Source organism: Boleophthalmus pectinirostris, unplaced genomic scaffold, assembly GCF_026225935.1.
Source record: "Boleophthalmus pectinirostris isolate CB_2022bp ecotype Guang Dong unplaced genomic scaffold, ASM2622593v1 HiC_scaffold_23, whole genome shotgun sequence".
NCBI classification, from domain to species: domain Eukaryota; kingdom Metazoa; phylum Chordata; class Actinopteri; order Gobiiformes; family Gobiidae; genus Boleophthalmus; species Boleophthalmus pectinirostris.
The window spans coordinates 31,050,789-31,078,770 of record NW_026571207.1 but is presented as its reverse complement, the minus strand read 5'-3'; the positions used below and the strand labels follow the sequence as shown (position 1 = coordinate 31,078,770).

General features: G+C 37.7%; 1 protein-coding gene across 2 annotated transcripts; it reads left to right on the top strand.

Annotated features, from left to right (window-relative positions):
- The first annotated feature begins 1,776 nt into the window (after nucleotides 1–1,776).
- On the top strand, nucleotides 1,777–25,172 carry zgc:92242 (uncharacterized protein LOC436899 homolog). 2 transcript variants are annotated; one of them, XM_020917861.2, is made up of 7 exons: nucleotides 1,777–1,926; nucleotides 8,318–8,438; nucleotides 9,241–9,518; nucleotides 16,860–16,974; nucleotides 18,639–18,732; nucleotides 20,100–20,286; nucleotides 22,470–25,172. In XM_020917861.2, exons 3-7 carry the CDS (start codon nucleotides 9,338–9,340, stop codon nucleotides 22,616–22,618), a joined length of 726 nt encoding a protein of 241 aa, XP_020773520.1. In that variant the 5' UTR covers nucleotides 1,777–1,926; nucleotides 8,318–8,438; nucleotides 9,241–9,337; the 3' UTR covers nucleotides 22,619–25,172. The 2 variants fall into 2 exon arrangements, with proteins under 2 accessions (XP_020773520.1, XP_020773521.1); XM_020917862.2 differs by lacking the exon at nucleotides 1,777–1,926 and adding an exon at nucleotides 4,927–5,000.
- Nucleotides 25,173–27,982: the final 2,810 nt, after the last annotated feature.

The following is a 27,982-nucleotide window of genomic DNA, read 5'->3' as shown; positions in this document are numbered from 1 at the left end:
AACAAACAAAAAAATGTAGACATTTGACTGGTAGTGTATCATAATAAATGTTGTTTTGGGAAGATTTGGGTACATTTACCCACTAACCAGAAGGTTTATTGTTTATTCCTTAAACTACCATCTCATCCAGCTGTTGTGTCCTTGAGCAAGACATTCTAGCCACAATGCCCATATGATGAAAGATGTGTGGTAACTGGTCATGTTTGTTTATTGCTTAACTGTTCAGCATTACTAATCTGGCTAGACTGCATCCTGTTTATTATATTTAACTTACATCCAACTTGTATATAGTAGGTACATAGTATATATTAGTATGTAGTAGGTACATGTATGTAGTAGCAAAACAAATTAAATAAGCTTAAAGGTCCTGTATTACAGAAAACTGACCTGTGATTTTTAAGCCATGTTATAATCAGGCTAGAAATCTTGGGGGTAATAATCAAATCACTAACATCTGCAGCCTTTTACCATCTAAAAACATAGCAAAAATCAAAGGTTTACTGTCTAAAGGAGACTTGGACAGACTTATGTCTCCCATAGGTTAGATACTGTAATGGCCTCTTGCTGACCTTTCCAAACGAGCTGTGAAACAGTTGCAGAACATCCTGCAACTCGGGTCCTGACTCAAACCAGGAAGTATGAGCACATGCATCTCTGCACTGACTCCTGTGACTCAGAGAATAAACTTTAAAGCAGCTCTGCTTGTGTACAAATCTCTATATGTTCTAGCACCAAAGTACATCTGTGACATGTTAGTCTCATATGAACCATCTCACTGTCTGAGGAGCTCAGGGACCAGTCTCCTGCTGGTGCCCAGAATCAGGACTAAACACGAGGAGTCAGAGTTTCAGAACAGTCTTCCTGAACATGTGAGACAGACTCTACATTGACTCTTGTTTAAATCCAGGCTCAAAACAGTTCTGTTTAGCTGCATATGACTGAAGGGTCTTCATTTTTCATTTCACACTCTTATATCTAATTTAATGTCGCTCTCTTTTTATTTTGTGATGATTATTTTATGTTTTGATTTGTGTTTATTGTCATTTTAATATATTTCTTATTCTGTAAAACACTTTGAATTACTTTCTGTATGAACTGTGCTATACAAATAAACTTGTCTTGCCTTATAATGTTACCCCTTCAAAAACAAACCTGGAGTTGTGTTTTGTTTTATTCACACATGTTTGAGAAACCCTTTATTATTAGTCTGTCTACATCTTTAAAGCTCAAAGGGCTCTGTTCCATCTTATGATGTCATGAAGTGGTAGTTTTTCTCATACCTTCAGTGGTGGCAAAGTGTTGGCTGAAAGTATCTAAATGATTCCAGCGATGGTTTGTGGAGCTAAAAACACAGTGGAGCACTTCCTGTATTACGACATGACATCACAAAGTGGAACAGAGTAAACATGTGAATCCTCATCACAAACAGACCTGGAGTTGCGTTTTTTTTATAACACAGATCAGAAAGTAGCGTACTATGGGCCCTTTAAAGCCTGCACCTTTTTGTTTTTATTCTGTTAATTATTCTATTGTTTAAACACTCGAATAGCTCGCGCCCTAATCACCCACCCTGGTTGCCGTCACTAGACTCTCACAAACAAACGGCTCTATGTTCTGAAATCCCCCAAAAGTATGAAGTTATGCGCGGAATTATCCAGCATAGATCTCTCTCGGTAATTTGTAACAGACCGATGCTGTTTCCTTGTAGCTTAACGGGAATTTTGGGACGCGGATGGAGGGAGGAGAGACACAGCAGTGATGTCAGTCCAGCCCACTTCTTCTAGACTACAAATAACAAGAAGACGCGCGGCGGCTACATTATTAGACGTATCAATTAACCCAAACAAGCCACGGTAGCATCGCCTTTTACGCACGACCACTGCGCAAAGAAGCTCGCAGTTTCAACTAGGATCTACTTCATTCTCGGTAAGTCTAATCTTTTCCTTCTGTTTGCTACTATTTCTGACTTTGCCGCACGTGTCATGGCCAGTGCGTGTCGCGTTTCTGATTGTTTTACACCGTGAAATAAGATGTCTTTACGCTGAAACTTTCGTCTCAGTACGCCGCGCACGCATGCCTTTCTTTACACATTTTCCCCTGGATGTCACATATTCAGTAGACTGTGTGGTAGTAGTGGTAATAGGAGAGGAAAAGCCCTGTAGTATTTGCATTTTGGAGCGCTGCCAGGGAGACCAGAGGACCGGCTGCGGCGTTTGGTATGCACGCCGATCTAAAGGCTTCCCACTGGGTCATGGTGTAGAGTCGGATTCCACACACAAATAGTGGACTATATATTTAACAGACTGGAATTGTCTTTTGTTTCATTCAGACATGTTTAACTTATGAATCCTCTGTTCCTCCTTGTGTTGTTGTGTTGGCAAGTTGTAATACAGGCTCCACTGTGTTTTTAAACTCCATACACCTTCAGCGGAATCATTTTGACCATATCAGACCTGGATTTGCCTACATTTGAAGTCTGAAAGTTGTTTTAGTCTCATTGAAACTGTCTCACTCCTCCTTGCACCAGCTGGGATTAGGGGCTATTGACTATAACTATACAAAAAGGTAAACAATAAGAATAATCCAGGATTACTCACGTGCGAATGAAACAAAACACAACTGCGGGTATGTTTTTGAGGGGGTATTATGCACAATCAGGCTTGATACCAATTCCGAACTATGGGTTTAAGTATCTTCACTTCCTCTAAACTACAATAAAATAAGACAAACTAATCCAAATGTGTGCTGTAGCTGTTATCAATATAAATTCAATAAAATATAAATTCAAATACTGAGTTTTCCCGGGCTGACTGCAACTAGTAAATGGCCTTATTACATCAGTTTATATGACCAACTAGGGTAATGAATGAACCAATATTTTTGCATAATATCTTTTGAGGGAATATATAGATTTTTGCAGTAGGGTTGTAGCTTGTTTGGGGGATGTGCTGCTTGATCAATAGCAATAAAACATCCTTTTTATGGTGGAGAATCAATTTTGTTCACCCACTTTCTAGAAAAAAAAAAAAAAAAAAAACAACTCGAGATCAAGTCATGTCAGTATAATTTCAGAATACAAAATGTGGAAAAGTAGCAAAGTTACTAATAACCTCATATATTATACAGTGTTTCCCACTAAGAGGAGAAAGTATGGTATCTTCCCATTGTCTAAAAAGAATCTTTGAAAATTGTAATACAAATTATACTTGAAGGTGCACTGTGTAACTCTTTTTAGGGGGGTCTGTCACTTGCTTGTTTCTATGGATATGTTATTGTTTTGCCGCAGTATAGCATTAAACACCTCTACTTTAAATGTATTCAATTATATAAAATACCTAGAAAAACATGCATTCTGATTGTGATCGGGGTCGCCTCTACACAGATCTAACTGGTAACTTGGTCTGGTTTGGTCTCCAAGAACATAAAATAGAGTAAAAAGCGTTGACTGACCCTCCAGAAAAGTTCCACAATGCACCTTTAATGCTTCTAGTATTGTCAGAACTATACCGAAGTGATTATAGTTCATTTGTTGTCAGTGCTTTTTTGATTTCATTTATGCTTTATACTTCATACTTTATACTTCAAATATGGATCATTTCCGCCTCCACAGTCTCAGTACACAACTGTGGGAAACACTGATTATGGGTTATGCAAAAGCACAATATATGCACTATTTGTTTCCACTTCGTTTAAATGTTGACGTGGTAATTTGCGTAATAATCCTCAGAGTCTGTATCTCTTTTGACCTGAGTTCAATGGTGGTTCTCTCCAGCTTTCACCATGTTTGTGAAGGGAGGGAGTTTCTTTTATAATCTTTCCTTCTGGGAACAGGTGCAGCGTTTTAAAAGGCCTGTGGTCAAAATGCATGGAAATGATATGGTGACGTGCTGCTTTTATTGTCACCAAAAACACCCAGAAGGAGGTGAAAGTTGATCTTAAAGGGCCCATATTACGCCACTTTAATCTATGTTATAATGTTTTACCTCGTCAAAAACATTCCTGGTTTTGTGTTTTGTTTCATTCACTCATGTTTAACTCAAAAACCCTGCACATTTAGGCTGAGTTCTTCTTTCAAACTGAAAACACTCTGCACCTTGTGATGTCATGTGGTGATACAGGAAGTTCTCCATTGTGTTTTTAAACTCCATACACTTTCTCTAGAATCATTTGGATAATTTCACCCTGGAATTGCAAATCTTTATTGAATTAAAGGTAAAACGAAGCTGCACTTGAAAACTACCACTTCATGACATCACAAGGTGGAACAGAGCATTTTGAGGTTTGGAGATGTAGACAGACTAACAATAAAAGGTTACTCAGACATGTGTGAATGAAACAAAACACAACTACGAGTTTGTTTTTGAGGAGGTAACAACAACGGAACACTTCCTGTATTACCACATGACATCACAATGTGGAACAGAGTGTTTTCAGTTTGAGAGAAACTCAGAAGAACTCATCCTAAATATGCAACATGCGTGTTAAATAAGATAAATCTCCAGGTACATTTTAACGAAGAAACAACATTATAACATAGATCAGAAATAGCGTAATATGGGCCCTTTAAATCTTGGGTCATGCTTTATTAAGATTAATTAAGTTCTAGTTATAATAAAGTAGTAAAATGGAAAAATAAATGTCATAATTTCAAACCAGACATATTTTCCACTTTGTAAACTCCCTTATCACCGCTACTGACCATTCAGTCCAACCACAGCGGCTCTGTTAATATTTAGTGTAATGCGAGATTCAAAAACAGTGGCCACTCCTCTGTCTGAAGTCACTTTTCCATGTACTCGCTGTCTGACTGTCTGACTCCGCCCGTAAACACAACAAAGCTCCGCCCCTTGCGTTTTATTGGTCAGGTCTTATCTCTCAAACAAAAGATTGGCTCAAAGTTACTCATCATGTTCAGGGTTTGAAAAGGAAATATTGAGAGAAGCAGCAGTTTCAGGTGAAGGCTGAGTCAAGTGAAGAGTGAGACTGATAACTCTGAGCCGGTAGGTGTCATGTGCTTTCATATAATAGTTGTAATAGTAGTAGTTTTAATAGTAGTAGTAGTATTAATAGTAGTAATAGACGTTTAAGTAGAGTTTAAATAGATTTACGTTTGCTTTTATGTATTGAGTGATTGTTGGTTTTATAAAGTAGTAGTAGTAGTAGCGGTATTGGATGTTTAGGACAGTAGTACTAAATGAAAGAGGCAAGCAGTAGTAACTTGTATTAGATTAGTATTAGTATTAGTAGTATTAGTAATAGTAGTAGTAATTGTAATTGTAATAGTAGTAGTTTATGTATTGTAGTAGTTTAAGTATTATGGGATTGGTTTTATCAAGTTGTAGTAATAGCAGTAGAAGCAGTGGTAGTAGCAATAGTAGTAGTAGAAGTAGTAGTAGTAGTAATAGCAGCAGTACTAGTAGATTTATGCATTTATTTATTTATTTTATTTTATTTTATTTTTTTTTTAGGAATTGTGTGGTTTTACCTTTGTTTTTAAGTATTACGTGACTGGTTTTATGAAGTTATGAAGTTGTAGCAGCAGTATTTGTAGTGGAACTGCATGTGCCTGGATGGATGATTACAGTAGTAGTACTAAATGAAAGAGATAGTAGTAGAAGTAACAACAGCAGCAGTAGTAGTAGTAGTAGCAGTAATAGTAGATTTATGCTTTTTTTTTTTTGGATTTGTGTGGTCATGATTATAATACCAGCATTTATAATTGTAGTATTTGCAGAGTAGTCGTATTGAAGTAGTTATATGCATGTTTTATTGGTACATCTATCTATAGTTGTGATTGCTTGGAGACTGCAGTAGTATAAGTATATAGTATAGTATATAAGTAGTATAAGTAGTAAGAGAAGTTGCATAAGGCTAGAATTAGTTGTAGTTGCAGTAGTAGTAGTAGTTTTATGTAGACAGTAGTTTTTGTAGTTGTGCTTGATTGTTGGCAAATCAGAAGATGAAATATAGTGTTTGTAATCGTGACTTGTAGTTGAAGTAGAGTAGTTGTAGTAGTAGTAGTTGAAGTTGAAGTACTATTCACTGAAAAATAGCAGTAGCAGTCTCTATGTACTTTTTCAGTCCATTTGTATTAGTCATATTTTCAGTAGCAGTAAACTTTGTAGTTACAGTCGCAGTATTTACATTGTACTTTTGTAAATACTTCTATGTGTACATGTTGATATTATCAGTATCGCAGTAGTAGTTGTAGTAGTATTGTGATAGTAGTAGATGTGTGGATAAACCTGGTGTCTGTTGTAAAAAGATATGTGTAGTCAGTCTCCACCCTTGAATGATTGTGAGTATTTAGAAAACAGAACCTGCAAAACAAGAACAGGTTTGAGAATAAATAAAGAAGCCGTGAGATTTTTTTTTAGTTTAGTTAATTTACTTTATTAATATTTTCTTTTAAGTTTTAACACTGGACTATATACATTGAATTTTAAGTTGTTTAAACCTATATCCTTGGATTTCATCTTCCAACATTTTGAGGACTTATTCCCCACTGAAAAGATATGATATTTAATTTTAAATTGTTAATCACCATGGCAACAGTCTTAATTTGTCATCATGCTGAAACCCATACATACATCACATCTATGCAGAGTTTAAAGGGCCCATATTACGCCATTTTCTCATATAATGTTTCCTCATTGCAAAAATATCTGGAGTTGTGTTTTGTTTCATTCTCACATTTTAACACACAAATTCTGCAGATTTAGGCTGAGTTCTTCTCTCAAACTGAAAACACAGTCTGTTCCACCTTGTGATGTCATGTGGCGATACAGGAAGTGCTCCACTGTGTTTTAATACTCCATACACCTTCACTAGAGTCATTCAATAATACAAACTTCATGCATGTATTTGAGGTGGTAACAAGATTATAACACGCCTTAAAGCTCACAAGAGTCAGTTTTGCATGACACAGGACCTTTCAATAAGTTGTTTTTCTTTTTTTGTAATTTTAATAAACTGAAATTAGAAGTAGGTGTTGTGAAGTATGCTTTGCTTTCAATTACAGTTTCCTCAAATGCAGCAACACAATGACTTAGCACCACCTTTGTATATTTTCTATGTGACAGTGAACTCTGCACACACTGTTTCAGAGTTTCAGAGTGGATTCTTGTCCTCCCTGTTACGGGACGTCCCAGTGGAGTATAGGTTACATAACAGCTTTTCATTAATACAATTGACTGAGTGCATGTTAACACACAGCACCAGTCTGCTCAGCCTTTGTATATCACCTCATTATGAATCGAATAAAACTACCACTATACGGCTGAATGATATGTGAGGATTGCAATTGTGATCCGTTTTGTGATTTATGTTTTAATAACAGGATTGTGTTCTAAGACCTCATTTTAAAGGCAAAATTGACTCGTGTGAGCATTAAGACATGTTAGAGTGTTTTTACCTCTTCAAAAATATATTTGAAGTTGTGTTTTGTTTCATTCACACGTGTGGGTAATTGTTTAATATTAATCTGTCTACATCTCCAAAAATCTAAATACTCTGTTCCACGTCGTGATGTCACTAAGCAGTAGTTTTCAACATATTAATTCAACATTTAAATTTTTGTTCAATGGAGATCGAAAATTCCAGGGCTGAAATTATCCAAATGATTCTAGTGAAGCTGTGTTGAGTTTAAAAACACAGTGGAGCACTTTCTGTATTACCACATGACATCACAAGGTGGAACAGTGTGTTTTCTGTTTGAGAGAAACATGCAGAGTTTGTGTTTTAGAGATTGTGTGAATGAAACAAAACACAACTCTTTGTTTAGGATGAGGAAACAGAGATCAGAAAATACTGTAATACGGGCCCTTTAAACACGTCCAGAAGAATCGACAAGAAGACCAAAGACATGCAGTGTACATCAAAATAAAATAAAAAAAATCACTCCTGCCCTTTCTCTCTAATTGCTGTTGGGATCCTCGTCATCTCGCTTTACATGATTCGTGGTGTTTTGATTTCACTATTTCGCATTTAACTGGAGCCTAATGTTATAGGTGACGTCACATTCACTTAATTCACTTCCACTTTTTCTACAGTCCATGGTTTGTACACATTTAAGCTACATTGTTGACAGTTTTTACACAAAATAAGACAGGATATAGTGTGTGTGGGGGAATTATCATACTTAAAAAATTGCAGCCTTTGCGATTTGTTGATTGTGTCCATTCTATTTTCTGTTGTGATGAACTAACTCTCACTGAAGCAGGGTCTGCTCTGTGGTCTATTGTATTGTGGTTTAAATTGAATGTAGCCTGGACAATGAAGTTGATAATGATCTGTACCTCTTTTGTTTTCCTCTCAGGACGAAACAGGAAAAGCAGACGACAAAAGCCCAGTGCCTCCAGCTGTCGAGGGGGATCAGGTGCCACAGCCGCGTCCAAAACAAACCGGGAGGTCCTCTCTGCACCAGACAAAAGAGATCGGTGGGTGACATGAATAAGTCAAGTTATGTTGCTCTACAATGGTAAACTGCTGTTACCGCGGCGCCCTGTGAGAGCTAAGATTACAACATGGAACCTGTCTGCTTTGTACATGGACAAATACACACCGGCTTGTCTCCCTGGAGATGTTATTGCTCAGCCCTAATGTTCCACAGTATGGCATTAAACATATCTGTGTAGAGCTTTTGGTTGCTCAAAAATACCCGGTGGAAAAACATGCATTCTTACTGTGAGCTGTGTCACCTCTGCACAGATCTGACTTATAACTCTGCTCATCACCTGCTTGTCTTCATGGAAATAAATGTGTTTAATGCCATACTGTGAAACATTCTATGCAAAGCAGTATCATCTCCATGGAGACAAGCAGATGAGGCAGTAAATAGGGTTGTTATAGTTGTTTTGTTTTTAAGTTTATTTTTAAGCAAGATACATTAGTTTAAAGTCATATTGTGGAATATTCCTTTCAAAGCAATGTAATCTCTATGGACACAAGCTGATTCACCAGAAATGTAACATAGTGCACCTTTAAATTTGCTGTATTTTTCATATTTTGTCTCTTCTTACTACATAAACATACAAATCCATGTATGTCCAATATATTTGATTCTTAACATATTCAAATTCATTTCATCATTCAAATCATTTACTAAATATTTGGATCACAATCTACTATGACTGCTGCTTTGTATTATTAATTTGTCTTGTAACATTTAAGTAAGTAAATTTATGGAGCTCTTTACTGAATAAAAATCAGATATTGACCCTATATGTGTCTTTGCATCAGATCTCAAAGCCTTTCTCCAACCCCACCTCATCGCCTTTGAGAGACCCACCACCAGAAGCCAGTCCCTTCCCCGCTGGTGCCCGCAGACAGAGGCAGGATGTTGGCTAAGATCCTGGAGGACATGTGGGTGGACCCCGATGTCCTGGAGGCCCTGAGCGAGGAGCAGAAGAGGATCCTGTTTGTGAAGATGAGAGAGGAGCAGGTGCGGAGGTGGAGAGTGAGAGAGGAGGAGGAGAGGAGGAACGGCCTGGACTACTGCGACAGAGCCAACAAGACAGGTAAGATTCGCAGCTCACGATATCAAGCGTTCCCCTGGGGTGTGATGCTAATCATGTACGCTGCTCTTTCTGAAAATCTGTTTCTGAAATTAGGCTTTAATCTGGGCTGTTCTAACCCAATCTGGCCTGGAAAAAGATTACCAGCCAACAGTTTTTCAGTTAGTCCCTCTCACCTTTTTGTGGAAAATCAAACATATAAACGCTCACATTGATCACAGGCTTTTGAAAACATGTTGTTTAAATCCATTTTGTATTTTTTCTTCTGTTTTTGAGACAATCTTGAACTTTTGGCAGTGTTTGGTAATGTGTAGATTGTCTCACCATGGTAACTGTTGACCACTTCACCATAGAGGCACATATAGAACACCCCTAGTGTGAATTCACTACAAAGTATCAATCACAACATCCCTGTGGTTTAAAGTAGAGCTGGAGGGCAGGTATGTAACAGTATATAACTTTTTGGCCAAAAAAAAAACCCCAAACAAAAAACTAAAAGACTTAAATAAAAGCCTGCTTCTTCATTTTGGTCATTTTTATTATAGTATTAGAAAAATATACGTCCTTACTGTGATGTGCTTGCATCTTCTCTAAACTGACTCCTATTTCCTAATTGCTTTGGATATAATCTTCTAGCCAGGCTGGCGCCACCTAGTGTCTCCACTCAATTCCATTTCTCTCCAGCAACTAGATTCAGGAATCACAATACACTAGATAGTTTGCAAGAACCCTGGAAGTTGTAGACCATGCATGGACCAATCAGTGAAGAGCTGTGAAGCCATGACGTTAAACTCATCGTGTCTGTCTGGGTCCCTTTTGTGGAACATCACAACAGTAAACAAAGTGGTCGAGGTGGATGTAGACGAAGACAGACATTCTGTGCTGGCAACAATTCCCGAGATCGAGAATTTAAAGCCGGAACAAAGCGAATGTTTGGTGATTTTTATCAAGGGGAAAGACATTATTGCCCTGCTTCCTACGGGATTTGGTGCATTACATATACATTTACATATGTCACAACTAAATAACAGCGATTGGTTAAATAAAAAAGTACCCGCTTACCGTCGCGCAAACAAATCCTAATGTTGTGAGGTTAGACGGTTTCCACGAAGTGAAACTGGCTGATGAATCAGGCTAATAATCTTCACAGTATGACGTAAAAACAGTTTTGACTTTGTATTTCCATGGAATCAGTTGCGCATTGTTATATATATTATTACATAATTAAACTGTCAGATTGCAGATTTAATAACCTGATTTATGGTTAATATCTATGTAAATACTGCGCCTATCCGCATGAAACAAAGCCTGACACAAAGTTCAACGCCTTATCTGTTGACCTTAATAAACAAAAGTGAAATCATGTTTTGATAAAAGCTCAGACAGTGATTGTGATTGTGGACTTTGTACCTTAAGATTAATATCGCAAGTCTGAGGGCCAATTCCACATAATAATGGTAAGGTTCAGCATTTGTGGATTATATCTTTGTAGATTTCATTCAAAAACAGTGCCATTTATTTAAAGACATTATCAAAGTTTGAACAATTTAGTAATTCAAAGGTCCTATATTACAAAAAATAACCCGTGTGAGCTTTTATTCATGTTACTCACTCAAAAACATATCCTGAGTTGTGTTTTGTTTCATTCACACATGTTTGAGTAATACTTTATTATTAGTCTGTCTACATCTCCAAAGCTGTAAATGATCTGTTCCACCTTGTGATGTCATGTAGTGGTAGTTTTCAAATGAACAGCTACATTTTTCCTTTAATTCAATAGAGAGATTGGCAATTCCAGGTCACCCAAATGATTCTAGTGAAGGTGCGTGGAGTTAAAAACACAGTGGAGCACTTCCTGTATCACCGTATGACATCATAAGGTGGAACAGAGTGTTTTCTGTTTGAGAGAAGAACTCAGCCTAAATATGCAGGGTTTGTGTGTTAAACAAAACACATTATAACAGATAAAAAAGTAACTGTAATATAAGACCTTTAAACTGTGCAAAACCTGTACTAAATCACAAGTAGGTTTAGTCCTGGTTTAGTCCTGGTTTAGTCCTGGTTTAGCCCTGGTTTAGTCCTGGTTTAGCCCTGGTTAAGTCCTGGTTTAGTCCTGGTTTAGTCCTGGTTTAGTCCTGGTTTAGTCCTGGTTTAGTCCTGGTTTAGTCCTGGTTTAGTCCTGGTTTAGTCCTGGTTAGTCCTGGTTTAGTCCTGGTTTAGTCCTGGTTTAGTCCTGGTTAAGTCCTGGTTTAGTCCTGGTTTAGTCTCAGTTTAGTCTTAATTTTAACGTGCTATGTGTGCTAGTGTTAATGTACCTTTTTAATCCTGCTAGTCCCTTAATGATGATTGCAAAAAGAAGAAATAACTTTCATTTCTTTAAATAGAACACCCTGTACTAACTGTATCCTTTGATAATCTCAAATGTCTTTGGGATGAAGCCGGTGAGGACTCTGGTTGGACTGGTTCACACTGAAAAGGAAACCCCAAGGCCAAAATAGCAAAAATATCTGCAGCGAAGCACTATGGGAAATATGCATCTGCAGTTACATTTCGAGAAACAAGGAAAAGAATGAGGACTATTTTTAGAACGATAAAAACTTCAGGAATGTACTGGGAACTACTTTCTCTCGTACTGATAGTCCACTTGCACAATTATCATGGCATCGTTGTGTAACAAATGGAGCTGAAGGAACATTTTCATAACATTTTTAACATACCATACCTTAAGGTGCTTTAGGTTAGGTAAGATCACTTTTTGGTCGGGGGTCCGTCTCCTGCTTGTTTCTGTGGAGATGTCATTGCTTTGTTTGGAATGATCCACAGTATGACATTAAACAGCTCTATCTTTCATTTATTCAACTACAGGTGGTTTTATAGGTCAAAAATACCTAGAAAAGCATCTGACAGACCCTCCACTAGAAATGATGTAAGACATAAGACACTCAGACTAAGTAAAACTACTTAATAAAAGAAACAAATCCGTTGACTTCTGTGTTAGAAAACTGTGGCCCGTTGGGAGCTGACGTCAGGACCTCTGTTTTTTTTTTCATTTGTACCAAGCTGACAATGTGACGCTGTTGAATCCTGCGTGTATCACAGATTAAGAGAATAAAACTGAAGAACGAATTTAGTACAGAGTACAGAGCACTGAGTAATATGGCATCTGGAAAATAATCGATTAAAGATTACTCAGACATGCACAAATCACTCCAAAAACGTCTTCCAGAGGGTCAGTGGTGAGGGCACATCTATATCATGTTTAAAAGCTCTGGAAAGTCGATTTTGCAGAATAGATTTGTTTTAACTGACAAAATATGACCTCTTTTAGTTCAAGTTTTCTAGTTTTGTTGCTGCTAATAATTTGACTAAAGCTATTGTGAGAATACAACTCAAGTTATGTTTTTGGTGAGAGAACACTGTTTAAAAGTACAATGTCTCCTTTCAAGTGATAAATTATAACTATAAAACTATAATTAGATTTGATGGAATTAAATGTGATTAAATACTATTAATAAAACTTCTATTTAAGGCAACATCATAATTAAAAACTCCACCCTGAACAATAGAGTTATGTCTCATGTTTTGGTATGAGAACTACTTATAGACTGAATCACGACTAAACCAGGATTTAGCCAGGGTTAAATCAGGTCTTCTAAACTAGAAGGAAGTAGGAAGAAGGAACTAGGTCTAATCAAGGGTCAAACCAAGGACTGAACCATAACTGGACCAAGGCCAGGACTAAACCAGGATTGATTAGGGATGAAACCAGGACTAAACAAGGACTGGATCAAGGACTAGTAGGTCATGGAGTAAACAAGGATTTAACCACGGCTAAACTAGGTCTACTGGACTAGATCAAACCATGGATTAAACTAAGGACTAGACCAAAACTAGACCAAGGCAAGGACTGAACAATGACTGCACCAGGACTGAACAAGGACTCAACCAGGACTCAATCATGACTAGACCAGCCCTAAGCCAGGACTAAAGAAAGACTGAACCAGGACTCAATCATGACTAGACCAGAACTAAACGAGGACTAAACCAAAACTAAACCAGGTCTGGCGCAAGGGTCACTAGGACTAAACCTGGGTCAAATCAAGGGCTTAACAAGGTCTTTTCTACTAAAAAAACAAAGCCAAACAACAATAAAATCTCTTAAGTACCAGGACTAGACCAGACTAAATTAGACCCACACAGTGTCAAACCTGCTGTTTCATGTTTATTATTGACCATGGGCTTTAAAACCACCCTTTGTTCTCATCACAGAGCAGATCCTATTTTTATTCTGCACCTGCTGGTTCAGTTGTCTCACGTTTTTAGCATTAGGTTTGGTTAATAATCCTTCTGTGTATCTGAACACTCCCAGATCCATGGGTCCATTGTGTTGCGTGTAACATAAGCTTCGGGAATCAATGACACTGCACTGATTGGGTAAACAAAAACGTAACTCAATCTAAGTGCTGCGCAGGTGTAATGTTAGACACAAGAGGACTAAACCAGGACTAACTCAGGACTAAAGAAGGACTAGAGAAGGATTCGACCAAGACTAAAAAAGAAAAAAACAGGACTAAACCAGGACTAAAGAAGAACCAGACCAGGACTATATCAAGATGGAAGGATCAGACCAGGATTAAACCAGGAGTAAACTGGAACTAAAGAAGGACTACACCAAGACTAAAGAAGGACTAGGCCAGTACTAAACCAGAGCAAGACTAAGGGGATTTAAACACAAAATAAGGAATAAACCAGACTAAACCACAACCTAACCAGGATTACACAAGGACTGAATCAGGACTAAACCAGCCCAGTGGTAACAGTCACAGGGTTTGTTGCATCCCAGGACTAAACAACGACTAGACCATGACTAAATCAGGGTTAGACCAAGATTAAACCACGACCAGACTAAACCAGAACAAAACTAAATCAACCGGGACTAGTGTACTACTAGTAGTAGTCATAGTAGTAGTAGAAGTAGTAGCATAGTATCAATAGTAGTAGTAGCAGTAGTAGTAGTAGCAGCAGTAGCAGTAGTAGTGGCAGTAGTAGCAATAGTAGTGGCAGTATTAGTATCAGCAGTAGTAGCAATAGCAGTAGTAGTAATAACAGTATTAGTAGCAGTATTAGTAGCAGTACTAGTAGCAGCAGTAGCAGTAGTAGTAGTAGTAGTAGCAATAGTAGTGGCAGTAGTAGTAGTAGTAGTAGTAGTAGTAGTAGTAGTAGTAGTAGCAGTAGTAGTAGTAGTAGTAGTAGTAGTAGTAGTAGTAGTAGTAGTAGTAGTAGTAGCCGCAGTAGTAGCAATAGCAGTAGTAGTAGCAGTAGTAGTAGTAGTAGTAGTAGTAGTAGTAGTAGCAGTTGGAGTAGCAGCAGTAGTAGCAATAGCAGTAGTAGTAATAACAGTATTAGTAGTAGGAGTAGGAGCAGCAGTAGCAGTGGTAGCAGCAGTAGTAGTAGCAGCAGTAGCAGTAGTAGCAGCAGCAGTAGTAGCAGTAGTAGTAGTAGCAGCAGTAGTAGTAGTAGCAGTAGTAGGAGCAGCAGTAGCAGTAGTAGTAGCAGTAGTAGTAGTAGCAGCAATAGCAGCAGCAGTAGCAGCAGCAGCAGCAGTAGTAGTAGTAGCAGTAGCAGTAGTAGTAGTAGTAGTAGTAGTAGTAGTAGTAGCAGTAGTAGTATTAGCAGTAGTAACAAAACACATAAGAACACTGCACATAAGGTGTAATGTGACATGTACAGTGGTAACTCTAGAAAGTGTTAAACTCAGGTTCAATTACAAATCTCAGGTGGAAAAGTGTGTAACCAACACCAGGTACCTCCATGTGTTAAAGTGACGGCTTTAGGTTAGGTACACTTTATTGCCCCACAGAGTAAGGTGTCCTTTGCATTTGACCTATGCCTCTGGGTTAACCTGTTAGGAGCAGCGGAGCACAAGGACCCTCCAACAGCAAAATACGAAACATAAAATTACGCAAAATTGAATCTTGTGAGCTTTAAGCCATGTCATAATACTGTTACCTGAAACAAACATAACTCCAGGTCTGTTTGTGATGAGGAAACAACATTAGAACAGATCAGAAAATATCTTAATATAGTAAAGAGCTGACCAATAAGGAAATTACACCCAAAATCAACAAAAAACAATGGGATCAGTTTCCTAATACTTCATCAGATTTAAAAGGATTTATTATTCATTAACCAGTATCAGGCTGTAACTCATTCAGACAGAAAACAAAGGTGACGCTCAATACAGATCTTTGTCATAGTCATACTGTGTATGAGTCACTAAACCAGGACTAAACCAAGACTAGACCGGGACTAGACAAGGACAAAACCAAGGCTAAAACCAGGACTAGACCAGGGCTAAAACAGGACCACTACTAGATCAAAGACAAGATCAGAAATAAACCAGGAGTACAGCGCAACTAAACCAGGGCTAAAACATAGACTAAACCAGGATTAGGGCAGGATTGGACCAGGATTACGCCAGGACTATACCAGGACTAGAGTTGCATTCACACTTAGACCACATAAAAACTGACTCTAAATATGAAATAAACCTGAAATTAAACCAACACAATACCAAGACTAATCCAAGAGCTAAATTAGATCTTAAGAAAGAAAAGACCAAGACTAAACCAGGATTTAACTAGGACTTGAACCAAAACTAGACCAGGACAAGTTCATGTATGGAAAAAATCGTTTTTGAAAGTCACAACAAAAACAAAAGAAGAAAAAATACAAATAATAATATAAATGTACACTATAAAGCTATATTAAATGTCATTTAGACCGTTTGACCTCAGAGTAAGACCAAATGGTGCGCTATGTAACTTTTTGTTTGGGGTCCATTACCTGCTTGTTTCTATGGATATGTCATTGTTCTGCCTAGAATGTTCCACAGTATGGCATTAAACAGATCTTCCTTACATTTATTCAATTACAGGTGGTTTTATTGCTCAAAGATACTCAGGAAAATATTCTGACAGTTTGCCACTCCACAGATCTGACCTGTAACTCGGTCTGGTTTAGAAAGGTTTTAATGCCATACTGTGAAATTTTCCAGACAAAGCAATATAGAAAAGCCTCCACCAAATGCACACAATGTTACACAATGCACCTTTAAAGCTACTGTAAAGGATTTTCTGTGCACACAGGTCATGGTCAAGCCCAGGTCCCAGTTTTAATATGATTGAATGAATAATACGGTCATGCCCAAAAGCTTTGCCTCTTTCTTGTTTAACAGTGCCATCTTGTGGACAGACGTCAGTACTGCGCGCTATGACTCAGCTGCCTCGTGCACAATAACAGTCTGGTTAAACACGTGTTGTTTTTTTTCTCTGTGTTTTTCAGCGAAGTCCAAACAGGTGAGCTGGCTCCTGGGACGAGACGGAGACGTGAGCGTGATCGTGATCGGAGAGACGGACGAGTTCAGGGGCTGCAAACTGCTGCAAAACATCAACAACAGGTAATAAATAAATAAAATAAAAAATACTACAACTATTACTAGTATTACTACTATATTACCACTACTACTACTACTACTGCCACCACTATTACTACTATACTAATTCCACTACTACTACTATTACTATTACACTTCTATTACTACTATTGAAACACCCATAATGAGTAATAACATGGAACATTCCAGACAAAGTAATAACATCTCCATGGAAAAAAGTAGGTTGCGTACACTCCACTTGAAAAGTTGCACAATGCATCTTTAAAACATCCAAATTTGATCACATAATGATCCACGGGTGTCATAGATTATAATTATATACTGTAGCAGACACAAGCACAATGTTTTTTTTACATTTCATTATCTTTCTATATCGTGTTCACCTCTCGGAAAACACTGAACTGAACAACAAAAAGTCTGATTTTTTTTAACCTAATTCTTTTAAAAAAAACTCCTGCAATGGCACAGCTCAGACACTTGACTTGTCACCAGGGGGAAGCAGAGTGCAGTATTGCTACTCTGCTTCACTGTTTTTAATTGCAAACTGTAGATAGAAATGAACTTTTTCATTGTAATCAAGTGTGAAATATGTCTGTTTTTATTATCTTAACATCTCTGTACATCATCCTCTCAAAAAACTAAGATCATTTTATGGTTCATTCACGCTTGTGCCTTGTGACTTAGACAAACGTTATTGATCCACAAGGGAAATGATTTGGACACAGTAGCTCACACATCACAATATATTATAATAGTAACACAAATAAATATCCAACTCTAGTCAGATTGGATTGCTAACCTAGTCTTATATTATCATTAAAAAGATGTATTTTTGTCAATATCTTCCATTCCAAATTTCAGTAATTCATTGATTTCTTTCTCAAGTAACAATACTGTCACCCGCTATCTCTTCTTCTCAGTTTAACATAATTACACAAAGGTTAATTGACTTTAACTGATTATACTTAAGGCGTCCTCCTGATTGGACTGCAGTGATGGGTGACAGTCATCTCCTCTTTAAATAACCTGGAGGCGCTTTTTTATTAGTCTAATGGTCCAGATAACTGAGTAACTGCCTCTGTCTCCAAGCCGTCATTGGATTACGCGGGACTTGTTTTGCTAAATGACAAAAGTAGTGCCACGTATTCACAGGTAGAGGTGTTTTTATTAGGGAAGTCGTGATATTTCAGGGTCCTTTTTTCTGATCTATGTTATAAAATGTTGTTTCTTCGTCAAAAACATCGCTGGAGTTGTGTTTTGTTTCACTCAAATATGTTTAAACACACAAATCTTGCGTATTTAGGAGCTCAAACGGAAAACTCTCGTCCATTTTGTGATGTCGTGTTAAACTCCAAACACCTTCTCTAGAATAATATATATAATTTCACTGCTGGAGTGGCCAATTTCTGCACAACAAAAGGTAAAATGAGCTGTTAACACAACTCCAGGTGTGTTTTTAACGAGGTAACAACATTATAACATGACTTAAATCTCACAAGAGTCAATTTTGCTCAATCTAGGAGCTACATACATTCAAATACATCTTGCTTCTGATATTTCCTCATTATCCTAGCAGCACATTGAGCGTTGATAGTGAATAAAGTGTATAGATTAGAGATTGGGGGGTCTCTGTTTTGTGTTGTTTTAAATGGGCCCTTTGTTTGCAGGCTGCAGGGTGATAATCTGAATGGCATCCAGACACAGAGTCCAGGAAACGAGGAGCTGGACTTTAAACAGGAGGAGAACACGCACGCTACAGATGTGAGTGTCCCCGCCAACAGTCACACGGTTCACTGCTTGGGTCTATTAGAAAGTGAAAAACAAAAATCACACAAATATACACAGACTATCCATGTATCAAAGGGGCTGTGTTACGCTGTTTTCTGATCCATGTTATAATGTTGTGTCCTCGTCACAAACAGACCAGGAGTTGTGTTTTGTTTCGTTCACACGTCGGACACACAAATCCTGGAGCACACACAGAGGCTGAGTTCTTCTCTCAAACGCAAAATACTCCGTTCGACCTCGTGATGTCGTGGTAATACAGGAAGTGCTCCACTGTGTTTTTAAACGCGATACACCGTCACTTGAATCATTTGGATGATTTCTGCAGGGATTGCCCATTTCTGATGAACAAAAGGTGGATGTTAACTTAATGTTAACTGCAACAGAGCATTTTAAACTTTGGAGATGTAAACAGACTAGTAATGCAGGATTAATCAAACATGTGAGAATGAAACAAAACACAACTCCAGGTCTGTTTTTGACGAGGTAACAACATAATAACATGACTTAAACCTCACAAGAGTTAATATTGTGTAATTTAAAATCATATGTAATACTGACGGACATTTCACAGTTTTTTCCAGTTCTCTATTCAGATTGTAGTTGAGTCTGAACCAGGACTAAACCAGATCTATACCAGGACTAGTCTGAACCAGAACTTATACTAGGTCTAAACCAGGTCTAGACTGATCTAGGACTAAACCAGGTCTAAATCAGGACTAGTCTGAATCAGGACTACACCAGATCTAAACCAGGTCTAGGCTAATCTGGGACTAAACCAGACCTAAACAAGGACTAGTCTGATCCAGGACTAAACCAGATCTATACCAGGACTAGTCTGAACCAGAACTTAAACTAGGTCTAAACCAGGTCTAGACTGATTTAGGACTAAACCAAATCTAAACAAGGACTATTCTGAATCAGGATTAAACCAGGTCTAAACCAGGTCTAGACTAATCTGGGACTAAACCAGATCTAAACAAGGACTAGTCTGATCCAGGACTAAACCACGTCTAAACCAGATATAGACTAATCTGGGACTAAACCAGATCTAAACCAAGACTATTCTGAATCAGGATTTAAACCAGATCTAAACCATGACTATTCTGAATCAGGATTTAAACCAGATCTAAACCAGGACTATTCTGAATCAGGATTTAAACCAGATCTAAACCATGACTATTCTGAATCAGGATTTAAACCAGATCTAAACCAAGACTATTCTGAATCAGGATTTAAACCAGATCTAAACCAGGACTATTCTGAATCAGGATTTAAACCAGATCTAGACAAACGGATGTCAAAGTTTCGATTGTTAAATAAATGTTGCTCCTCTCGTCCAGGACCTCTCCTCGTCCCCTCTGGCGTCTTCGGAGGAGGACATGGACGTGAAGGAGTCCGACAGCAGTGACAGTGACTCTGGCAGTGCGTCCGATGCCCTCACAGACTGGGCTCCTCCCCTTTACAAGTCCCACCCACGGCTCCACCCCCATGGGACCACCCACAGAGAGCAGGGGGCCGGGGGCAAAGGTGAGCGACATTCAGTACAACACAACACTCCAGTACAACAGTAGAAGGTGGAGCAGAAATGATTTGGTGAAAATGGGTAATAGTCATTTTGCAGTTAGATTTGCGATTAAATTCACACTGCACATTTTGAACATGTACAGGAGTATAGAGGCTTTGCACCGTCACGTGTCCCCCACGGCAACAGTAACTATGCAGCGATGACACTGGGCACGCTATGTCATTGACTTCAGCAGCATCGGAGAAACATGGGCAGGTTTTGTTGTGTATTTGGTTGTTCTAGACGCTCTGAAAGGGATAAAAAGATTTGTTTCTTCACTGTTCCTCTGGAAATTACTCATGAGGAGCTCAAACAAGGGAATTATCGAAAAAAAGGCGCGGATTATGGCTAGCAAAAATAAACCGCAAAGAGATTTCCAATGGTACCATCAAGACACCCGAAGTTTCATTAAGGTATTTGCTATTAAAATTGTTCCATAGCTTATTTAATGAAAGAAGCACATTTACCGAACTAAAATTTCATTAATTTATCCAGGAAAACCCGCACTAGTTTACGATTCAACAAACCCACACTAGGCTCCTATGATCAACATGGTGCACGAGTCGAAGAGTCTGTGAGCCGAACCTCGAAAGAATCGCCCATGAAAAGATCCTCGCGAACGTTCACAAAAAACAATTAATTCTAGAAGACATAGTTGTGGATAAGCAAGACAATAAAGAAAACATGGGTCCTACGACGAGCGACATGTTTATATGTGCGCTGGAAGATACAGTTTCTACTGCCACTCACACTGCAAATGTTTTCTTTTTAAATTTTAGTTCAGTAAATGTGCTTCTCTCATTGAATAAGCTATGAAACAATTTAAATAGCAAATACCTTGATGAAAGGGACGTGAGTGTGTCTTGATGGTACCAGAGGAAATCTCTTCACGGTTTATGTTCTCTAGCCATAATTCCTGTCTTTTTTTCGATAATTCCCTTGTTTGAGCTCCCTCATGAGTAATTTCCAGAGGAACAGTGAAGAAAATAATAATTTTGTCCCTTTCAGAGCATCTAGAACAACCAAATACACAACAAAACCTGCCCATGTTTCTCCAATGCTGCTGAAGTCAATGACATAGTGGTTCTGGTGTCATGGCGGCGTAGGTACCGTTGCCATGGAGGACACGTGACGGTGCAAAGCCTCTATTAAAGGTGCACTGGGCAACTTTTCTGTAGCCTCATCACCTGCTTGTTTCCATGGAGATTTTTTGAACAGAATGCTCCACACTATGGCATTAAACATTCAGTATCTCTGTATTTAGTGTTTTATTGCTTAAAGATCCCTCGTTTTTTAAAGTATCTATTATCTTTATTGAGACAAGCGTTTACTGGCCTGATCTGTGGAGAGGCCATCCCACTCACAGTAAGAATGTACAGTATGATGGCTTAATTTTAGCAACATAAATACATATAATTGTAAATTGAAGACTCTTCCATCGAAACCAGGAAAGTTACATAGTGCCACTTTAAATTATTGCAGCCTTTGAGTTTTGGCGATTGTGTTGTTCAAATTCCAATGTACTTTTGATGCAATTAATGAATACAGTGGTGGATGAAGTACTCAATTTTGTTACTTAAGTAAAAGTACAGATACAGTGGCAAAAGAGTACTCAAGTAAAAGTATCACATGAAAAAAATCTACTAGTAAAACTATTGAAATACCTGTTTAAAATTGTGTTTTAAGAGTAAAAAGTAAAAGTGTTTTGCAGAGATATTTAGAACTATTAAAGCGTCAAATGTAGTGATTTTGATAAAGAATTAAACTGATTTTAAATGATTTAGTTGATTTCTTAATTTTTCTAGCTGTTTTTGTGTATATAGTTTTGCACAAAGTTGGGACGTTAACTCAAATGAAATGTGCTAAAAATAAGTCTCAGATTTTTACTTTTTATTCCAGATCTAAAATGTTGTGGAGTAGAAAGTAGAAATATACATGATCTGTAATGGAGTGAAGTAAAAGTAAAAATTATCCACTGTAAAATATACTAAGTGAAGTAAAGTACAGATGCCTAAAAATTGTACTTTACTATTGTCCTTTTACATTGTACTTTGTTATCTTCCACCACTGGCAGAGTAATATAAAAAATTATGAATATAGTTTGCCTAAAATGTGTAACTTAACCTGTAATTTTTGTTTTTTCCAGAGCTTTTGTCCAACGAGAAGCCTCCATCAAGCAGAGGTCGTGTGGCTGAGCTCCGAAAGGCGTTTGTGTCCGAGAGCTCCGCACCCTCGTCCGGCTCCAAACCGCCCCTCCCCGCGAAACCACTGCACCTGCAACGCATGGTCCACTAAACTGCACCAGAGACAACCATACAGAGACCCCCTATACAAGAGAACACCATACTGAGACAACCAAACACAGAGACACCCATACAGAGACCCCCAAATACAGTGGATTTCCAAATGCCTGGTTTAGTTCTGGATCAGATCTTAGGTCTTAGTTTTAAGCCCAGGACAAATGTAGACTCGGTTTGATCCTGTTCTAGTCCTGGTTTAGTCCTGGTCTAGTCCAGATTTAGTTGCAGGTTTAGTCCCAATTTTGATGTGATGACTGTGCAACTGTGAACGCACCTAAGTCCTGGAGCCGACTAGACCTGGTTTAGATCTGGTTTTAGTCCAGACTGGAATGTATGAAAACTAGTCAAATTTGTTTATTTTACACAATTTTAATTCACATTTTAACCATAGTGGGTAGCTCTCTTTTTAGCAGTGCACAGGGAGAGTGGAGGAGGCCGAGGTGCGGAAAAAACTTGAAATATTTTGGAGTGAATTTGAGCTGAATGATAAAATGTAGAGACTTTGATGTTTTTGGATCCAGACGAGACGAGTCCCTGGAGATTTCCACCTCTCAGGGTCTAAGCGCATGTGGCCACTCTGAAAAATATTACCTTTTCAAATGTCCTCCACACCAAACAGCAGGCGTTATAACAGATACGACTATTTCTCTCTCTATATATGAAGTATAGTTCTTTTTGTACAAAATTGAGTTTCTTACAGTCGATTTTCACGCTGTTATTTAAGTCACCTGGTCTTTATTCTGCAAAAGTGTTTACGTGCAAATATTATGAGCGCAATTTACTGATCTATGTTATGATTTTGTTTCCTCATCACAAACATACATGGAGTTGTGTTTTGTTTCATTCACAGCTCAACTCTGCATATTTAGGCTGAGTTTTTCTCTCAAACGGAAAACACTCCATTTGTCCACCTTGTGATGTCATGTGGTAATACAAGAAGAATTGCTCCACTCTGTTTTTAAACTCCATACACCTTCACTAGAATCATTTGGATGATTTCAGGTCTGGAATTTTTAATCTATACGAAACAAAAGGTGAAAAGGTAACTTGAAAACTATCGCTTCATGACATCACAAGGTGGAACAGAGCATTTTGAGCTTTGAAGATGTAAACATATAATAATAAAGGATTACTCAAACATGTGAATGAAACAAAACACAACTCCAGGTTTGTTTTTGATGAGGTAACAACATTATAACATTATAACATAGCTAAAAGCTCAAGAGTCAATTTGCGTAATATAGGACTTTTAAAATTCATTGTACTATGTTTTCCAAATTACTCGAAAAATCCATTGATTAACTAACAATTCACCAGATGTTTTTTTATGATCAGATTTCTTTGCACATGTAAACACTCATTACAATCAGATATAATTATTGAGTTATCTGATTATTCTAGTTAATCGGATTTTTACCGGTCATGTATGGTCAGACGTAATTGAAAGGATTTCATGGGATCTGTTACCTTTTCAAATCCCCTCAGTGCAAACAAAATCATATTGGACTATAGGCTCAAACTCCTTTTTTTATATTTTCCAATTCATCACAATCAATTTTCACACATGAGACATTTTAACTCTTAAATTAGCGGAGTCTATGTATTGGAATTTTTGGTGCTTTTTGAATTGTGGTTTCGTTTTCACACTACTGATACTGATATTTCTTTCAATTACATCTGATACATAAGGAATTTAAATTGTAGTTTGAGTTTGGGTCGAATATATAGAGAGATATAGAAAGAGGTATAGAGAGTGTGGTGGAGATTTGGTGGCCTCTAGTGGTAATAAAGTAGATTGCACCTTTCCACAAATCATTAAACACTAAAGAACAAGGTAAAAACAGGAGCCGCTACAGGTCCTGTTGGAACAGTCACTGTCCATTGATTGCACTAATAAATGAAGACAATGAATGCAACTAGTTTCACTTATAACTTCAATTTTCTTGCTCATTTAAAGGGCCCATATTACACTATTTTCTGATATATGTTATGTTTTTTCATCATCACAAACATAGCTGGAGTTGTGGTTTGTTTTATTCACACACATGTTTATGACACAAACCCTGCACATTTTGGCTGAGTTCTTCTCTCAAACAGAAAAAAAAACACTGCAATCTCTACTGAACTAAAGGTAAAAGGTGACATCACAAGGTGGAACCGAGCATTTTGAGCTTTGGAGATGTAAACATATAATAATAAAGTGTTACTCAAATGTGTGAATTAAACAAAACACAACTCCAGGCATGTTTTTGAGGAGGTAACGACATAACATGACTAAAATTGCACAAGAGTCAGTTTTTATATTCATCTTAACAGTCACCACATTTTCTATTAAAAGCATAATTTTGTTTTTGGTTTTTTTTCTGTTTTTGTACAAATGTTTAGTGCAATATATGTCTACGATTTTGGGAGACCATTTTTGTTCACTGTACAATTGTGTAAGATAATGTAAATACAACGTTTCATGGGAAAATATCCAATGTACCTTTTCTAAACAATGTTAAAATGTAAATATTATGTCACATATTATGTTACATGCAATAAACAAGAGGTTCTCAAACTGCGGTGTGGGTCTCACTGAATCTGCCCTGGTATTATCTTTAATTCAGTTTATTTGTCTCTTGGATTTGTTACGGATAAGATCTGGCTTAGTCCTGCTGTAGTCCTCTAATCCTGGTCTGTTCCTGTTTAGCTATTTAGTATGTGGCAGATTGGTCCCATTTCAGATATAGTCCTGGTTTAGTTCTGATTTAGTCCTGTGTAGTCCTGGTTAAGTCTTGGTTTAGCCCTGGTTTAGTTCTGGTTAAATCCAGACAAGCCCTTCTTGAAGATGGACTGTGTAACTTTTCTGGAGAGGGTCTGCCATCTATTTGTCTCTCCAATTTGTCTATTTATTGCTCAAAAACACCTTAAAAACATGAATTCTTACTGTGACTGGGGTCACCTCTCCATAAATCTAATCTCAAATTTGTCTTGCAAGTCTCCATGGTACGGAAGCCGAGAGGGGTCACAACAAAACACAAACGCCGCAACAAATACAAATGCGACAACACAACAAAAAGCCACAACACACCAAAAAAAGCCACAACGGAAATGACCGCGGGACTCTATTTTAATGCAAACGCTGCAACAAATACAAACACCACAACACAAACGCAAATGCCGCAACACATTAAAAAGCCACAACACATTAAAAAGCCACAATGGAAGTGACCGCGGGACTCTATTTTCCGACGGACCGATCAAGCGGCAAGTGAAGAAGAAGAACTACAATGTGAAATGAATAATGATAAAACAATAAATTACTTTTACTTACGTTTCCAACTTCTCCGTTCCTTTACTTTTCACATTGTAGTTCTTCTTCACTTGCCACTTGATCGGTCCATCGGAAAATAAAATCCTGTGTTGTGGCTTTTTAATGTGTTGTGGCTTTTTGATGTGTTGCGGCATTTGCGTTTGTGTTGTGGTGTTTGTGTTTGTTGCGGCGTTTGCATTAAAATAGAGTCCCGAGGTCATTTCCGTTGTGGCTTTTTTTGGTGTGTTGTGGCTTTTTGTTGTGTTGTCACATTTGTATTTGTTGCGGCGTTTGCGTTTGTTGTGACCCCTCTCGGCTTCCGTAAACATGGAGATTCTTAAGTTTATGGCCGTCTTCGTGGAGACAAGCAGGTGACGGACCCTCCACCAGACAAGTTACACAGTGCACCTTTAAGTCTTTAATCCTGGTTTCCACGTGCAAACATTAATTCAAAATTGCTAATTTTTTTTCAAAGTCCATGTTGTTTAGTCATACTTGGTTAAATCTACTGGGAATTTTTGGCTTTTCTATTTCAAAACTTTAATGGGGGTAGTAGGTGAGAAAACACTATTTATATTAACTTAGTGTTCTTTAAACTTTGCCTTTGTTAAGTCCTGGTTTCAGCCCAGTTTAGTCCTGATCCAGACTTGGTTTGATCCTGGTTTAGTCCTGGTTTAGTCCAAGTTTAGTTCCAATTTTGCCTCAGTTTTAATTATCTGCATAGCTCAAAAACTGCAAAACTGCAAAAAGGCAATAGTTAAAAATGAAAATAATGAGACAAAATATAAAAATCTGCAGAATAATTGAAGACAAAATATAAATAGATAAATAATTAAAATTTTTGGTCACACGTCTTGATCCAGACAGACTCGCTTTTTGTCTCTAACTGCGTCACTAAAGAGGGACTCTATCTTCACGCTCATTTGTCCAGTCTGGAGCGGTCACATGACAAATCACACTGAGGTCAGCTGACTCATGCTGTCTGTCTGTGCTAAAACATCAAACCCACTCACAAAATTATGTTTGGAGCCTCACAGTATGAAGTGACAGAAACAGGTTTTGTATAAGGGAAAAGTTTAAGAATATAATGTTTAGTCTAGCTTTTGTGTGCTTGATTTGTGTCTATACTTCCCCAGCAGGTCTGTGATTACTACTACTGCTACAGCTACTGTTACTTCTACTACTGCTGCTGCTACTATTGCTGTTACTACTCAAACAAATTGCAATAATAATTAGAATATTCAGAAGTGAAGAAGAAGCTTGGATGAGCTGCGAAACGTTTTTCACCTAAATAGACGTTTGTCTAGTTGACAAATTGAATTTCTCCTTTGCCATGGATTCTACCCTGGAACAGAACTGTTGTGTTACTGGTGTAGACCTTGTAGTTTTATTAGAACAGGGGTCTCCAACCTGTAGCTCGGGAGCCACCAGTAGCTCTCCTCTTCCAAGTAGCTCGCCAAGGCATTTCTGAATCATACATATTGTGCTGAGTAAAATGTGATGAATTAAATGCCTTTTGCCCTCGTGCCCTTATCATTTTGATGCCTAATTTTGTGCACTAATGGTTTATAGGCATCTAACTGTACTTCATCTAAGGCTTGCCATGGCACTTATATATGCTCAATTTCTTGTGTATGGCATTTTCGTTTTGTAAAAGTAGCTCACTAGAGGACAAAGGCTGTATTAGAATCACAGTTGCCTACACAACAGTACAGGATAAACAGTATAAACAAGGTTAGTTTTCGCATTAATTAGTTAGTTCGAATTAGTTCTGAATAATATATAGAATATAATCAAGAAAAAAAAGTAAAAATAAATTCATATACGGAAGTTCTAATAAAATATTTGGTTAATAAGGTTACACTGCAAAAAATAAAATCTAATCAAGTTAAAATGACTTGAATTAAGAAAATTTTGTCATGTCATGGAGGAAAATTAAAGACTTTTTGTGCTTAAAATATGAAAATACATCTTGCTATGCTTAAAAGAAGAAAAGAAGAAAAGAAAAAAAAAAACTCCTTGCACTTAAAATAAGAAACACATTTGTTCATTCGTTTTTCAAAA